General features: G+C 34.2%; 2 protein-coding genes across 2 annotated transcripts; one reads left to right on the forward strand and one right to left on the reverse strand.

Moving 5' to 3' along the window:
• The first annotated feature begins 1,360 nt into the window (after positions 1-1,360).
• LOC143910266 (RNA-binding motif protein, X-linked 2-like) lies at positions 1,361-2,579 on the forward strand. Its single transcript, XM_077428701.1, has 5 exons — positions 1,361-1,447; positions 1,533-1,685; positions 1,762-1,891; positions 1,960-2,256; positions 2,398-2,579. Exons 1-5 carry the CDS (start codon positions 1,434-1,436, stop codon positions 2,548-2,550), a joined length of 747 nt encoding a protein of 248 aa, XP_077284827.1. The 5' UTR covers positions 1,361-1,433; the 3' UTR covers positions 2,551-2,579.
• On the reverse strand, positions 2,563-11,068 carry LOC143910180 (solute carrier family 22 member 21). Its single transcript, XM_077428585.1, has 9 exons — positions 11,000-11,068; positions 10,679-10,920; positions 7,931-8,037; positions 7,701-7,863; positions 4,876-5,202; positions 4,581-4,802; positions 4,293-4,507; positions 3,295-3,482; positions 2,563-2,870 (listed from the first exon to the last, which is right to left on the reverse strand). Exons 2-9 carry the CDS (start codon positions 10,906-10,908, stop codon positions 2,610-2,612), a joined length of 1,713 nt encoding a protein of 570 aa, XP_077284711.1. The 5' UTR covers positions 10,909-10,920; positions 11,000-11,068; the 3' UTR covers positions 2,563-2,609.
• Between the last annotated feature and the right edge of the window lie 7,554 nt (positions 11,069-18,622).

The following is an 18,622-nucleotide window of genomic DNA, read 5'->3' on the forward strand; positions in this document are numbered from 1 at the left end:
AATTGTTGAAAAATGAATTAATTATTAAAAATTTAAACAGTGTATATTTTATTTCTATATTAAACCTTGATCTCATTTTATGGTAGATAAATGATACATATTATGAAATCTTAATCAATAAATGAGAAGAATTCCGATCTTATCAAATACAAAACATCTTAACAAATACAAAAATTAAATTTTTGGGATATCAAAAGACAACGGTAATTTGCCCGATCAAATAATATGTTGTATGGCTAAGAAACAACATTTGTGGCAAACATTGTATACCGACAAAGCCTATTACATACAATAAAAGACCAATATAATTTGAAATTAAGATTTGAAATTACTTTGATTTCTTCTTTTCCCAAAGATTATAATTTGTATACAAATAAAAATAGGAAAGAGAAAGAAAGTCCTTTGATCCAAATATACCTTGGTCCAAAAATTCCATGGTATAAAAATCCTATGGTCCAAAAATTTCATGGTTCGAAAATCTTAAGGTGCCAAAGTTTTATAGTTCAAAAATCCCCATGGTCAAAAAGTCCCATGGTATCAAAGTCATTTAGTTCAAAAATCAAATGAATTGGAAACAATATTGCTTTGTTAATTATGTCGAAATTACCAAAATTTTTAAATGTCAATTAACTTAATAAAATTAAACTTTAATTTTTTTATCACAACAAAAGAAAAATTTGATGCGGTCACCAAACATATCCATAGTACCGCAGATATCAATTATGCGGTTCGGTGATTACTAGTCAAATGTGAACCGGTCACAGGACAACCGGTCGCTCTAGATCGGTCACACGTGATCACCCGTCACACTAAAACTGGTAACAAGAAAACTGGTCACACCCTAAAATCGGTTAACCAGTTTTCTCGTGACCGATTTCTAGGGTGTGACCAGTTTTAGGGTGTGACCAGTTTTCTCGTGACTAGTTTAAGTGTGACGGGTGATCACGTGTGACCGATCTAGAGCGACCGGTTGTCCTGTGACTGGTTCACATATGACCAGTAGTCCGTTTACCCAATTATGCGGCCATCGTAAAATTTCGCGTGAGTCAATAGGGCTTCCTGGATACGGAAACTATTGTAAGTAATATTGTTGGTGTCGACGGCCCTTATGATATAGGCAAGCTATGTAGCTCTGAGTATAAAATCTCACAACCCCTTATTATAAATTTATTTTATAGACTTCACTAGAACTTTTTTAATTTGAATTTTCTTGAAAATACCCTTCTGATTAATAAAAACTCAATTTTCACTTAAATTTGTCTTAACAAAAAACAAATTTATAATCCTATTTATTTAAAAAAAAAAAAACACATTTCTGATACAATTTTCAGCTTTGCTGCTGGCCATTAATATTATAGTTAGAGCCAAATAAGTTTGACGTTTATCGGCATCCGAGCTAACCTAACATTTTGACAGTCGTTCATTCATGAAATATGAATCCTTTAACGTAAGATACCTATAATAATTTTATTTTTCATTGCAAATAGGATATTTTATACCTTTCACTAAACGAAATATAAATTGTTTTTCAGAAATGTCAAAAACATCAAGAAACTAAGCGAACAAGAATTAAAACTAGGGGGTAAATCATCATGGCACGATCAATATAAAGATAGCGCATGGATATTTGTTGGTGGTTTACCATACGATCTAACAGAAGGAGACATTATTTGTGTATTTTCCCAGTTAGTTGAATATGTAATATGTACACAATTATATTATTCCATACTCACTTAACCTCAACTTATAATGAAATTTTAGATACGGTGAAATCGTCAATATTAATTTAGTGCGTGACAAAGACACAGGTAAACAAAAAGGCTATTGTTTCATATGCTATGAAGATCAACGATCGACTATTTTAGCCGTCGACAATTTAAACAGTGCAAAGGTACGCTTTAAACTACTTTTTCATTTACTACTAGTCATATTTTATACTAAAATATTATTTTTCGACAGATTCTAAATAGAACTTTGAGAGTGGACCATGTACAAAATTACAAAGCGCCGACGGAGGGTAAAAAGAATCCGATCGATGATGAAACAAGACTTCTACGAGAAGAAGGATGCGCCCCTTTGTCTAAAATTGCACAGGCGCCCTCTTCGAATAAGATTCCTTCCCATGTTGAAGAGACCATTGTAGGTGGCGTACGATTACCTCCTAGATTACCCATCGGACCAGTCAAAACAGAAAAAGTTGAAGTAATTGAAGTAATCGAAAAGGTCAAAAAGTTGAAGAAGAAGCATAAAAAGGAGGTATGGGACTCATATCATTTCCTCGGAAGAATTATTACGAGTAATGATTCTTTTGCCCCGAGAAACATACAAACACACTTTCAATTTTATATATGTACATATATTTATATGAAATATAATTTACATTGATTCAAATTTCAGAAGAAGGAAGAGAAGAAGAAATCAAAGAAAGAGAAGAAAAGTAAAAAGAAAAAACGCAAACATTCCACCAGTAGTTACGATAGTGATAGTAGTTCCTCAGACAGTTCTGAATCAAACAGTGAATCAAAACATAAAAAGAAAAAGACAAAATAAAATTTTCTTTTTAATAAAATTTATTAATCAAATAAATATTACAATTTTTTTTATTTAAATCATTTTTTAATTCCATCATCCACTTCAGCGTTCTCGCTGTGATGTCTGTTTATGAATTTAACATTTGCCAATATGTACAAATCCCTCTTCTTACCAGGCAGACTAAAATAGTGTTGATTCATACCAAATTTCCTCGCTTCATTCAATGTCTCCGGCAAATGCTCGTTCAACGTTTCTGGTAAAAATATTTCCGCTACACCGCCGATTATAGCAAACACCATTAAAATTACATACGGCCACCGAGCATCAGCGATAGTTCCCTGAAATTATATTTTATCATTAACTATTGTAACGTGGAAAACGTGTGAGAAGAAGTCCGGACCTAACGGAATCCGTGCGTAAACAATAGACACCAGATTAGACTCACTGAACCCATAAGTGTCCAGATAATGAACACGCTGAAGTTCTCACAGACCTGGTTGAGATCTTGCGTAAACAATAGGTACACCAGATTAGCTTGACTGGATCTGTACATGTTCAGACAATGGTCACGCTGGAGTAGCCTAACGGATGGCAAAGGCTGTGCCCGGCAAATTATCCTTTAAAAGGAGGTACACACGGTAGATCAGACACTCTCAAGCGAGCGGTTATTCCACGCGGACCTCGACTTTGGCTTATCATTTGGAGCCTTGAACCCATCATCTTAAATTATGTATATAAAATACAATTTGAATATTTACTCACCACATATATGATATACGGACTGAGAGTTCCAAACAGACTTGATATTGTTAAGTTTAACGAGAAACCACTCTGCCGCACACTTGTCGGAAATATTTCTAAACTTTGTAGACTAATAATAAAGTATACCATTGCTGTACCAAATTTCGATAGAATCATCATAGAAATGTGAAGTAACTGCCAACCTTCATCTGAAAGATCATATAAAACACTATTGTATAAAAACCAGGCCACACCGTGTGACTTGCGAGCGACTTTGTTGAGGGCGACCAGACCAATGTATGCAGTTAGATTGGGCATGCCTAAAGTGACCATACGTCCCGTTTTGAACGGGACCGTCCCGTTTTTAGGTAGCCTGTCCCGTTGTCCCCAAGCACAGCTTCGGGACTTCGAAATGTCCCGTTTTCAAAAAGAGAGCAACACACGGTAACAATTTAAAAATTGTTTCCAGTCTTAATTCACTTAGAAAGAGTCTTTTCACAGATGAACAGGTTGTGAACGACCGAAAAAACGCAATTGCAAGTCGCAATTCTTAAAGCGATGTTGTTAATTAAAATCAATTTTAAGAAATCCTGCCAAGAATTTCATTCTTATTTAAAAGCAAACCCAGTAATAGTTAAGAAAATTTGTTCATCAGAAAAATATATATAACAACATAATTTTTTTTATATCTATATTATTCATTCCTGTTCTTTTCTATTATTCATCAACATTCCTGTTATTTTTATTAATAAATAAAAACTGAAAAAATACGCGTTTTCTTGAATACACATACTATTACGTAAAAATTGGTAGATGTCCCGTTTTGAGGACAAAAATAAATGGTCACATTAGGCATGCCACACCCATCAACACTTTGTCGCTCACATTTCCATACATTTTTTCTGGTCGCGCAACTAGTCGGCCGACAAAGTTGCACGGTGTGGCCCGGCTCTAAGTCACAGTCCAAGTGTTCAATCTGATTCGTTCATGAACAAATTAGTTTGCTTTAGTTTAAATACCTTTAATAGTCGCGATGAGAACAATATATCCCACAATTGTCAATAAAAAGCTAAAGATTGCTGTAAATCGACGACCGAGCTTATCACACAATACTCGACCAAGCATATACGATGGAGCTTCAGCTATCGATTGCAGAAAAAAGTTCAAAAATGGATTCCCACTGAAATTAGACGCACTCAACACAATTGTAAAATAGCTCACCAAGCAACTTATCCTGAAATTTAACAACTCATTCAATTGCATGTATCACAAACAAGATACGACAACAAGCTAAAAATCATACCAACCATGTAAGAATCATAAGCAAGGCGTTTTTAGTCAATCTCAAACTGGAGAATATACTTCCAATGCCGTACACTTTCTCAGGCTCCATCGTGCTGTTTTGTAAAAGCAAAGACGAATTCGGTGACAACGTAGTACCGTTGACTTTTGCAATCTTCTGCAATTGTTGCAAGCATTCGGCGACTCTGCCCCGACCTAAAAGCCATCTCGGCGACTCTATCATAAATCTACAAAGCAAAAAAGCACATCAAATACATTCGGCAAAGACTAATCGACAGCATCCTCGAAACAGACCCTTACATCGATAAGACTAAGTAAAAAGCCAAAGGAACAGTTGTGACAATCATATATATAAACCATTTGTCAAGGAACCAATACAGAAGTGGAAGTATACTCAGACCCAACGTCCATCCAGTATTTTGAATTTGAGCCAAGAATGCTCGATCTTCTGCTGGGGATATTTCCATGAGTATCACTAAGCATGTTTGAGACACTGACGTGACTGGCAACGTAGCTAGAATCGATGCCACCATCAGTGGTATGTACCATTGTACGATAAACGGAGTTACCAAACGACTGGATAGAGTCAACACCAACGATAAGTAGTATACTGCACGTCTTCCAATTCTGAAATGAAAGTTTTATATACTCACATGTTCTAATATAGGTTGATGCATAAGTAACGTCGTATTTTAAGAAAACTAAAATGAATATTTTCAGAAAAATTTATATAATTCCAATTACTGCTGATAACTGTCTCCCATCTTTCCGTCAACTTTTTAATCCCATTTGAATAAAACTTTCGGGTTTCGATGTAAAGAACGTGTCTAGTGCTGTTTTCACCTCCTCTGTTGTATTGTTTTTTTCCATTTAAATAATTTTGTAGAAATAAAAATAAATGAAAATCAGAAGGGGCTAAGTGAGGAGAGTAAGGTGGATGCTTTAAAACATCCCAATTGAGCTCCTTTAATTTGTGCTGTGTTATCATTGCAGAATGAGGCCGCACATTGTCGTGATGAAAGACGACACCCTTACGATTGATTAGTTGGGGTCGTTTTTTTACGAGTTCCAGGTTTAATTTTTTCAGCTGTTCACAATATTTCTCAGCATTAATTGTTTGGTTAGCTTTTTTTTGATGAAGCTTTTTTTTACTTTTTTTTGATGAAGTTCTGCCATGGGAGTGGTTAATGGGACGGGTTTGGGGGACTTGTCCTGACTTAGCCCAGTGTCGTTTCCTTGTTTGATTGTTATACACAACCCATTTTTCATCCCCTGTCACTAGTCGTTGCAAAAATGATTCATGCTTTTGTCTCGCACACAAAGAAACACATGTGGCAACTTGGTCTAGCAGGTTTGCGGGTGACAAGTTGTGCGGGACCCAAAGGGCCGGGTCGCACAGCTCGACTCGCGAACAACTTTGTTGGCGAGTTTTGTTGCTGGAAAATCTGTGGGTGCGGTCTTCCTTTCAACTCGGGGACGGCCTGAGACGGCCGCACGTGCTACTAGTTTTTTCACTATAGAGACTATAATACAATATAGACGTACAATACCGTAATACGTACAATACGCATTTAACGCATCTATTGTAATTTATTAGGATTTTCAACATCTCTATTATTTCAATTGTTAATTTTACACGACACAGCCACACACCCTGTCCATTTAAAATAATATACATACTCATGCTTTATTGTCGTCGTAAGCAAGTCGAAAAAGTCTTACTTACCGTTCAGTAATATCTATTGTAATTTATTAGGGTGTTTAACATCTCTATTATTTCAAATATTAATTTTACACGACACAGGCACATCCTGTTCATTTAAAATAATATATATTAGAGATTTCAATATGATACAATGTGTAAAGACGATACAGTACAGGACCCGTTAAGAAATCATTGTTCAGAAGATTTATTACAGCAGCTCTATGCAAGTGTTGCACATGTCGAAAGAAACTGCTGTCTATTTTTAAATACACAAGGACACTGTTATTTACATTATCCACATAATTTGTAGACCACATTTGTTTTTAATTTTCTCTAACTAATTGTATTTCGTCTCTTCTTCCTCGATCTCCGGCAAATTCCATTGTTATGTTGTTGTTATTTCAAATTAATGTTTATTGTACTTGATAGATTTAACAAACTTATTACGTGCAATAAATGATATCTGAATCAAATTTTAGTTCAATTACCTCATATTGAGCAATTCATTGAGAAATTACCTCATAGATTGATCATTCATACAATAGAGGCATGTCGTAGATTGCTCGTGTGGTTGTTGGTGTTTTTTTTGTATGGAGTTTTTTTGATGGGTCCGGCATGTCGATCGTTGGTGTTTTTTTTTGTATGGAGTTTTTTTGATGGGTCCGGCATGTCGATCGTTCAGGTCATAAAATCCATGCGACCAGACCCAACCAACCGTCGTCGGGCTTTATTACCCGAGAGACCGACATGTTGCAGGGTGCGGTCCGATGAAATGTGACCCCATACAATGTGTATGGGATCGGTCATTTTGCAATTTCAGAACGACACGTCGCGCCAACCAAGTTGTTCGCGAGTCGAGCGGTGCGACCCGGCCCAAACATCGTACTTGGAAACCGTAGATTGATTAACACCCATCTTCATTGCAATGTCCCTGGTATTTTGACGGGGATCAGCTCAAGCATGGCTTTCAGAATGTCATCGTCGGTGATTGAAGGGCGCCCAGCTCTTTCTTCATCAGCTGTTGATAAATTCCCAGATCTGAATTTAGCAAACCACCGTTGACTGTTTCGAACATCGATAGCACCCCTTCCGTACACATCACATATGGTTTTGGTTGCCATTGTTGCATTATGGCCTTTATTAAATTCAAAAAGTAAACAGTGTCGAATATGCACTCTTTTCTCTGACATTTTCAAAAATCACAAGGGCTCTGTATACCTTGACAGCTGACGATAGACTGAAAAAAATGTCGAAAGAGACCCTCCTCTACATAATACAAAGGCAAAATTAAGCACAGATGCTAAGACTATTGGTTAAAAACAATATGTCATAGTCTATGTAAAAATACGACGTTACTTATGCATCAACCTAATACTTGACGAGGCTATTTATGTATTATATTATATATAAACCTACTTACGAATCTCCCAAGTATCCCATTAATAAAGCGCCGAAAACTTCGCCAAGTTTCGCCGCGGCTATGATATTAGCAGTATACAATACTTTGTCGCAGACCCAATTCTGAGACGATGGTATCGTATCGATGTACCAAGTTTTATCGTACGTATAGTTGTATTTGCATTCTGAAATTATACATTTTGTTACATTCAATTGTGTATTTATCAATATTTTTAACAATATTTTGCGTACGTATTGTGTTTTGGTCATCGTTTGGATTGTCTGATAGTAAAGACTCATCGGAAACGTTGTATATTTTACAACTGCTGTATACTTCATGTCCGTATGAATTGTTTTCTCTGTGGAAAAATTGTATTATGTATATATCAGCAAAGTTTTAATTGGCTTTAAATGCCATTATCCATAAGAAAGCCTATGTTAAGTAGATTATTTCTACTGTTGGTTTTATCTCATTATTCGTGTTTTTCAATTATTCAGTATAATTGAAAAAGACGGATAATTTGCATCATAAATTTTTATTTCGTCTTAAAATACGATAAAAAATTTCTAATCGCGTTTAATGGTTGCTTGTTTTTTTTTTTTTTTTTTTGAAAATCTTTTCTTTAATATGAAAATTGATTATGATTTTTTCTTATAGCTTTTGAATCCAAGAAATCGTGAATGTCATATTGCGATTAATATAATTAATATTTTTATTTACTTATACATATGGCTGCATCAAGTTTCGCTTTTGTTGTTATTAAAACAATCAAAGTTAAATTTTGTTTACCAAAAAATAGATCAATTTGTGGACCAATAGATCAATGGATTCATTTAATAAAAGACATTAAATTTTTTTGTAATTTTAACAAAATTAGCAAAGTAATTGTTGCCAAATCTTTGAATCGACTCGAAATTTTGAGGTAAATTTTTTAACCATATTATTATTAAAATAAAATTTATTATTATTAAAGTTATTGTTACGTACACCGCCGATATTGAGTAGCATCCCAGAGACTGTGTGACCGTTATAATTGGTTTCAAGGATTATCTCTAGACTAAGTGCATGTAGGCTAAACAATGGCCACCGAATTGGCCGCTATTGGTCCCTACTCAGAAGTGACCGATACCGTGGGACAGAGTGTCGTGGGAATACATATCCGGGTACATGCCTAAACAATACAGAAGTAACCGGACGTCGAAGATGCCCTAAGCGACCGATCCGTTATAAGGCGGTACTTGGGCGATATCAAGACATTCTGGACTGAGCACTGCCAGTGCGTGTATCTCCTTAATCACCAATAAATGCTGTGACACGACGTTGGCCTTTTACTTGGATCCTCCACCCACCCCTACGCAACAATATGTTAACATTTATGTACACGTCTAAATCCATAGATGTCTCAGTGGATTAATTGATTAATTGGTTGATTATTTGTTAATTTCGTGTTCTTCAGCCTCTCGAAATACAGTGATTTATGTAATAAAAATGTTTCAATGTTTGTAATTAATTGTCTAGGAAAGCACATTGGGGTCTATCTGTCAGACCTACCTGTCAGATCTACCTGTCAGGCCTACCTATATGTAAAAAATAAAATAAAGATGATTTTTAAGTACTTGGTCATGACTCATTTTCAATAACGCTTATTTACCGTTGGCCCAGTTAATTAAATTAAACATTGAAAATGATCCTAATGTCGTTTGAAGTCGTATGAAATTTTCATTTTCATCATATAAAAAGGGAAAGTTACAAAAGACAGATTTAAAAAAAAAATCTATTCTACGAACCGCTTATCAAGATCCAGATTTAGAGTTTGAAGACACTGTTTCTCACTGTTAATTCCACATTTTCTATAGATACATAAGATTTACAATTTTACTAACTAGCTCTTCTTGTTACACAATATAATGTATACGAAATACTATTCTATAAAACACTAGTGGCCATAGTAAAATCCTCCGGTGGCCGCAAATGAGAACCACTTCTCTAAGGGTAAGAGTTTTAAGAAGACTGGTATGGTAACATTGTTTCTGCCTGTATATATTAGGTCAGTAAATAGATGACCAATGAATTATATTATCAATGACTGACTGCTTGACTATTTATATTTGTAAAAAATACTTAAAACAATAAGCTGTTTACCGACTGTTCATTTTTATCTATACATTGTTTCATTGATGAGAAACTCATACCTCTTTGATCAATGGTTTGCAATAAATATGCTAAAAAAAATATGGCATTTGTGATGATTTTTTTTGACATTATTTAATTTTATGAAAAATTATAATTTTTAATTTAAAAAACACTGGATTCAATATCATTTCATAAGAAAATTAAAATCTCTTGTGCACTTATCAATGTACATATGTATCTATTTAAAAGTCAATAATCAAAATTATAAGACTTTGAAAGCTTGAATATCTAACAATACAATTATTTTTGTTTGATTTTTACCTTATGTTATTCAAATTGAATTATGATTTAACTATAATAAACTTAAAATCCTCTTTATATGTTAATTACATCTCATGCTTGATACTTCTGATATTTAAACAAACATTATAAAACTATTATAATTGCTATTTACACAGCGGATAAAAAGAAGCTCATATTGTAGTCATTTTTTTTTGGGCTTGTTTCAATTATTACACTTATAAAGATAAACGTAATCACACTATTTATAAAGAGTACATTTGAATATGTACATTAAGACATCTTTATTGACAATTATATCATTTTTTCATTGGACTTTATAATTGACAAAATTACATGCTAGATTTATATAATATATCTCTACTCATTTTTAAAACACATGATGACAGGCACACAAATACAACTCGTATAATATTTACTTTATTAATCATATGATCCAACTAGATCTGATTGACAAATTGGGGAAGCAATTTGTGTATGGTAAACACACTGAACTATTATTTAGTGCTTCGTCCATCAATTCTTTAATGAACAATTATATTTTATAATAACAACAAGATATTAACCTCGGAAGTGTTTTTTCTTTCCATTGATCTAACGTTAAGTTAGTGCCTTCCATTCCAGGAACATCACACCAATGATCAGGTAGGACCATGGCCAATATAAGATTCATATAGGTCATGGCAGCAGCCGACGCCAGGAGGAAGTTAAAGATGACATTGAATCTCCTTTGAAATTTTCCATCGTCACCCACAGAATGTAACACTCTATCGAAGACGACTTCACTGTCTTCCATGATGGATATACACTAAATGAATTGTTTCTGGTCATATCTCTCTCGTACTCGGTAATATATTTTACAATCATTATTATACATAAATACATACAGTACCAAAAAGATCTTTCACACTCCTCAGTTTACTCTCATACGATGCGTTCGTATCTGATAAGAGATTCACTATAAGATTAGGCAATTATTTAAGTTTAAATCAGACCAAGGTTTTTCATAATTAGCGAATGCTTGCACAAAGTCGTGCAATAAACTTTATATTACATTTCCTAAATGATGGAATTAAATAGAAGTTCAGCGACTTTTTTATTTAATTTCAGGTATCCTTACTTATGTAGTTGCCAGTACTGAAACATTGTGATCATTTTTATTACTTTGTAAATAGGTAAGTGAATTCGAAAAGCAAAATTTATCATATTTTAGGCTATGTATGTATTTATTGCGTACACTGTTATTAAATCTACAGTGTACGCATTTATATCTACATCACACATATGTACTTACAAGTTTCCAAAAATGTGATCACAGATTGTGGTCTATGTTTAAATGTTGGTTTTTAAAACGTTGACTTGTTTCAGTTTTATTTAAATTCACACAAATGGTAAAGAAACACTAACAAAATCACGCAAGTAATCGAGGTTTTATTGTTTAAATTTCATTTATGTTCACATTATGTTAGCAAAGTCAATGTTAACTGATTAATACTTTGCATGGTCAATCATTTTTAATGCACATTTTAGATCAGAAGTTCCCAGACTTTTCGTCGAGGGATCAATTTGAAAATAAAAAATATTTGGTACACAAATTGGATAAATTGGACTTGGATATTTGTGACTCCATATCGATCATTTCCTATCAGAGTTTGCCAATTTATCTGATTTCATTGTCGAAACGGTTCCTCCATTAAATTGGCAAAAACCTTCTTTCCCACTATGTCACCAATATCTGAATTTGATTTATGTACAATATCTAAAAAAAATATGTACAAGCCTAAATCCATATATGTCTCTATGGATTAATTCATTAATTAATAAATAGTGTAACGTGACGTTCTCCCCATAGTCCCATAGGGCAACACTCGCCCTTTATTTCGAGTGGCCACACAGGAAAAAGCCTTATAGGCGCGCGCGTATGTAGAGCGAGCTCTCTCACCCGCCATCGACCGACGAAGAAAGATCTCTCCTGTGCAAGTCTCCACGGGGAGACGTGGCCCAGAGATCCACCATCATTGCTGAAGAACCGCTGTGAGGTCGAGTGTAGCATCACTCCCTCCCCTGAGTTCCAGCACAACGTCCTCTGTATTCCTCACGCCGTTTCCGAAGAAACCTCAGCCGTGAGAGGACCGACCGACCAGAGGACCGCAGAGCCAGCTTCCTGACCACGAGGAAGCTGTTATCAACGAGATGAGTTTGCAGTCAGGAACCTCCCCGACTATATATAACTGTATCCCAAGGTTAGTCCACGTTTCCATATAACCCGACCCTTGGAAGAAGAACGACGTATCCGCCCTCTAGATCTTCCCCCGCGAGATCAGATAAACGCGCATAAAAACGTTCGTTACAATTTCATATATAGTACTATTATTTTAGCACTTAAACCAGATTTTTTTTTTAATGTCACTTGTATCAGTCTGGTTTTTAGCCCTACATTTGATGCCATATATAAGCTAAGCTGCGTATGACACATTTAGTTATGTATGGTCAATTACAAATGTGGCGTGTATGAAAATATTGCAGAAACGATATCTTAATCTAGACGAAGCCACTTTAGTGTCAAATCGTATATACATATGTATGAGAATGTTAGTTAATTGCGTATTATCAATACGAAAAAATAAAATCAGAAGCAGGATGTTGGGCTCAAATGATGCTTTTGAAAACAAACATCAAAATATCATTAAACGTCATTCTGATGAGCTAGCATCCGATTACAGATTCAACCGTAGGCGGATCCAGAAAGTGGTCAAGGAGGGTGCCATTTTGAAATTGAACATAAAAAAAATTAAAACTTATGTGATTTAACATTACGATATAAATAATAGTAGATACTTACATTGTATGTAGTATTTTTTTTAAAGAAAACTATTATGGTGTAAAACCCTATTCAGGAAATATGAAAAATTTACAATATATATATGAAATTAAATTTGTCCCAAGGGGGGGGCCATGGCACCCATGGCACCCCCCTTGGATCCTCCTATGGATTCAACAGTGAATAACTGTTCAGACTAAATGTATTTTATAACATTATTAACAAGATAAACGTTCAACTTAAAAGTCGCCTTCAAGGAATGCAGTCAGTGAAAAACTATTTCAGTTTTCTTGAACCTCGCAATATTATGAATTCATCAGAATTAAAATATTTTAGAAAATTGTTTAAAATTAAAGAAAAAATATCCAGAAGTTTTCTCAGATCAATTTTATGACTAGTTCATTCAAGTAATTTCATTATTGAAAAACGATTTCACTGAAAACATGATATCCTAAAATAAAGTTGTTTGGAAAGTGAATTTTCGGACAAACCGGGACGGACCTCCCTCCAGCATCTCCGCCGAGCGTCTTCAGAGACGCCCAGAGATCGCCATCTTGTGTCCACACGAGGCAGTACGGAGTTTGTCTCCTGCCTCCCCCCTCCCGCTGCTGTGACCCGACCGCAGAGCTAGCTTCCGGAGAAGCTGTTATCAACGCAGACGACTTGCAGTCAGGAACCTCCCCGACTATATACACATATATAACCAGTGGCGGACTGGGACTGAAATTAGTGCATGCCAGGAGTCAAAGGGGGCCCCCCCAGGGTTAAAAAAATTTGTCCCCCCCCCCCCATATAACAAAATTTTCTTCTTTCCACCACGCTAAAAATCAAGGGCTAATAATAGGGCAAAAATCAAAGCAAAATAGATCCACAAATTTCATTGTACAGATATTTCGTTTTAACCCTTGTCCTGGGTAAATAGAATGCGGCATAAAAGCGGCTTTTACTTTCGGTAGAAAACAATCAGGGACGTCATTTCAGCTTTTTCTTGGGGGGGGGGAAGGCAAAGATTAGTCAAATTGAATTTTTTTTCAAAAAATCTTTTTTATATCAGAATAAAAATGGAAAATATCCTTTACCTTATTGACTTTTAAAATATAAAAAAAAAGAACTTATTTTTGAAAAAGTAATTATAAAAAAATATTATGTAAAAAGAGAAAAAAGCGCCGCAGGCGAAAATTTTTTTCCACAAATCTTCACATGGTCAACATTAATCGACCATCAAACTGAGTCATCAAAAAACTATCAATTAACTTAATTTCTACCAACTGTCTTTTCACTTTATCTATGTACATATATGTAAGTACGTAATAACAATAGATAAATTTTTGTTTTGTTTTTCTTCAAAGCACATAACAGCGATTATTTTATTAGTTACCCAAAAATAACATATGTACATAAGAAATAAACGTAGCATTCATAGATCCATAGTATCTCATTAATCATTAAATTCATAATATTTTCTAAATTCACACTGCCCCCCTATGGCCCCCCCAAATTACGTCCCTGAAAAAAATGCATAATATTTTCAATTAATGTTAATCGAAAATCGGGATTTTGGGGAGGGGGCCCCTATCCTATATTTCTATTTACATGGATGTGTCTAGATTAGGAATAGATTTTATATTCGGAAACTGTTTAAAATTGTGTATTTAAATCTTACTATATCATCGAAGTATAATCAAATGTTATTTTGAAAGTATGGAGTAAATTTAAATCGTTGTTTGATGATGAATCGTCTTATCAAAATTGTTTTAAGCAATTCTGTTTATATTATTCACGAAAATTTGTTTATTCCCATTTATATTTCAGTAGTTAGTTGTTACATAGGCAGTGGCGGACTGGGACTGAAATCAGTGCATGCCAGGAGTCAAAGGGGGCCCCCACCCAGGGTTAAAAAAATTTGTCCCCCCCCCCCCCCCCATATGACAAAATTTTCTTCTTTCGATCACGCTAAAAATCAAGGGCAAAAAATAAATAAAATTTTCAAAAATGGGAATAAACAAATTTAGGTACAAGAAAAATGGCAAAAGCAAAATAGATCCATAAATTACATTGTATATTTCGTTTTAATCCTTATCATATAATGCATCATAAAAGAATGCGGCATAAAAGCGGCTTTTACTTTCGGTAGAAAACAATCAGGGACGTCATTTCAGCTTTTTCTTGGGGGGGCAGGCAAAGATTGGTCAAATTGAGTTTTTTTTCAAAAAATCTTTTTTATATCGGAATAAAAATGGAAAATATAAAATATGAAAAAATTAAGCTTATTTTTGAAAAAATAATTAGAAAAAAATATTATGTAAAAAGTCAAAAAAGCGCCGCAGGCGAAAATTTTTTTCCGAAAATCTTCACATGGTTAACAAACATCGACCATCAAAATGTATCACTATATCAAAAAATATACGAACATTCGGAAAAATAAACGATACATATCTGTTTTTGAGACAAAATAAAGTAAAGGGGACCTTTCTAACGATTCGCTCCATGGGATGAACAATTTCTAAGAATGTTACTAATGGCATACCACTTAAAAACCAAAATATACTTGCTTCAAAATAATAAAATCTTTTTTTTTTCAAAGCACATAGCAGCGATTATTTTATTAGTTACCCAAAAGTAACATATGTACATAAGAAATAAACGCAGCATTCATAGATCCATAGTATCCCATTAATCATTAAATCCATAATATTTTCTAAATTCACACTATTCCTTAATTTAGGGGGGCGAGTGCCCCCCCAAATTATCCCTGAAAACAAAAAATGCATAATATTTTCAATTAATGTTAATCGAAAATCAGGATTTTGGGGAGGGGGCCCCTATCCTATGTTTCTATATACATGGATTTGTCTAGATTAGGAATAGATTTAATATTCGGAAACTGTTTAAAATTGTGTATTTAAATCTTACTATATCGTCGAAGTATAATCAAATGTTATTTTGAAAGTATGTATGAAGTAAATTTAAATCGCTGGTTGATGATGAATCGTCCTATCAAAATTGTTTTAAGCAATTCAGTTTATATTATTCAGGGAAATTTGTTTATTCCCATTTTTATTTCAGTAGGTAGTTGTTACATAGGTATTGGTATATGCATAATATTGAGGTTGGAAATGGGCCCGGTAAAAGGGCCCACGCAAATGTTGAAACTTACATTTCAAGCCTAATAAAAAAAGTTAACCGATCCTTGGGCTGTTAAAGCAGGCATTAGTTGTTTGTGTATATCGTAAGAAATTTGTTTTGTTGAAATACCCAAACTCTAGGTCCCAAAGTGCAATATCCTATAAATTTTTACACACGTGAAATAGTTAAATTAAAAAGTTATTTAATTTTACTGAGGGCCCATATTTTCTAACGGATAGTGGGGCCCACATGCCATCGGGCATGTACGCTTGTATGGCCAGTCCGCCACTGTACATAGGTATTGGTATATACATAATATTGACGTTGCAAATGGGCCCACGCAAATTTTGAAACTTACACGATTCGAGCCTAATAAAAAAAGTTAACCGATCCTTGGGCTGTTAAAGCAGGTATTAGTTGTTTGTGTATATAGTAAGAAATTTGTTTTGTTGAAATACCCAAACTTTAGGTCCCAAAGTTGCAATATACTATAAATAGTTAAAAAGTTATTTACTTTTACTGAGGGCCCATATTTTCTAACAGATAGTGGGGCCCACATGCCATCGGGCATGTTCGCTTGTATGGCCAGTCCGCCACTGTATATAACTATCCCAAGGTTAGTCCACGTTTCTACATAACTCGACTCTTGGAAGAATAACGACGTATAACGCCCTCTGCATAAAGACGCGCGTAAATCCGTTCATTACATGGTGGAATTGGCAAATAATTTGAAATTGTCACATTCAACGGTCTCCACAATTTGAAAAGATAAAGAAAAAAATCGTAAAGCCGTTAAAGGGTCCTTGTCAATCAAATCTAAAATAATAAATAAAAAAAGACTCGGACCCATTCAACAAATGGAAAAATTACTAGTGATTTGGATCGATGACAAGATTGAAAAGCGAATTCCGTTGCGTCTCTTAAAGCTCATTATTTAAAAATTACATTTGCGCAAGGCATTGAAGCAATAGAAAAAGGAAAAACTTTTCAAGAATTTTGGAAAAATTATAATATCCTTCATGCTATAAGAAATATAGATAAGGGATGGACCCTTTAACGGCTTAAGAAGTTACTTCAGCATATATGTACGGAATATGGAAAAAACTCACCAATCGATTTGAACCCGTTTCTCTTTACATATACGAAAAAGAAAAAAAAATGTCGAAGATATTACTAACCTAATCGTACAATTTAGTGAACGTCTACAATTTGACGTAGATAACGAAGACATCAACCAACTTCTTGAAAATGATTCAGAAGATCTAACCAATGCAGAATCTTGAAACTCAAATGGTTGCAGAAGAGTATATTGATGAAAATGAATCAATCACATCTGCGGAACCGCTGAAAAATTTCGTATTGAAAGAAATGGCTGCTGCTTTTAATTGAATTAATCAAGAAATACAAAAGTTTGAAATGATGGACCCAGGCAGTGAAAGATTTTCAAATGTGAACCGCAGGATTCAAGAAAATCTCGCATGCTACCAAGAAATATATAAAGAAAAAAACAAGATACTGCTCAAACAAAATTAGACACATTTTTCAAAAAAACTCATACGACTGTATGTCAAACTGAAGATGAAGAAATGGATTGTACTTATAATTATAATTAACAAGTACGGATGATGTAGATGTTTAATTTTTTTTAAATTTAAATATGAATTCATTTGAATTACAGGATTAATAAAAGTAAGTAAAATCAGTGATTTACTTACTTACTTACTTATAACAGCAAACTTTTTTCAAATCTGTTTAATTTTTTCTCGTAATTTTTATTTAAATATATTAAGATTTTTTTCTTTTAAAAATGGAAGAAAAAAAGAATTCAGTAAAATATTTACAAAATTTGCACTTTTCGCGACTAGAACTTACCGAAAAAGTCGCTATAAAAGCATTAGGCTGCCTCACGCCTAATTTAATTATTTCACAGCCTGCTACTAGTAGATCCTTTAGTTACTCGCGAAAAGTTAATCCAGACATTTATAAAAAATACAATTGGTTAACGGGATGTACAGAAAAAAACGCGTTATTTTGTTATCCGTGTCTTATGTTTGGAGGCGAGTCGCCAGGCGAAGCATCTTGGACGAAAACAGGAGTTATTGACTTACATAAAACATTTAAACGATAAAATTAAAAACACGAGGGAAGTGTCGAACACTTAAAAAATGTGTGTAATCTCACGATTTTGGGATCGGCTAACATAAAAACCCATTTAAGCGAAGCTTATCGGCGGGAAATAGATAAGCATAACGAAAACTTTTGTCCTGTTATTTATTTTTATTTTTATTTTTATTTTACATATATACCAGGAAGGCCTTACAGGAAAATCCCAATGCGCCTTCCTGGCCAATTACAAATACAAATGCAGCATTTTTTATTATAATTCGTTGAATTGCGAGACACTGAAAAAACTCGCAAATTAACGAGACATCTATGAATTGTACATAAATTCTTATTGTACATCCATCAAATTTCAAATAGTGGTGACATAGTAGGTAGGAAGGATTTTTAGCCAATTTTTTTTTCCGGGAACCGTTTCAACAATGAAATCAGAGAAAATTGG

Source organism: Arctopsyche grandis, chromosome 1 (assembly GCF_051622035.1).
Source record: "Arctopsyche grandis isolate Sample6627 chromosome 1, ASM5162203v2, whole genome shotgun sequence".
Classification (NCBI taxonomy): domain Eukaryota; kingdom Metazoa; phylum Arthropoda; class Insecta; order Trichoptera; family Hydropsychidae; genus Arctopsyche; species Arctopsyche grandis.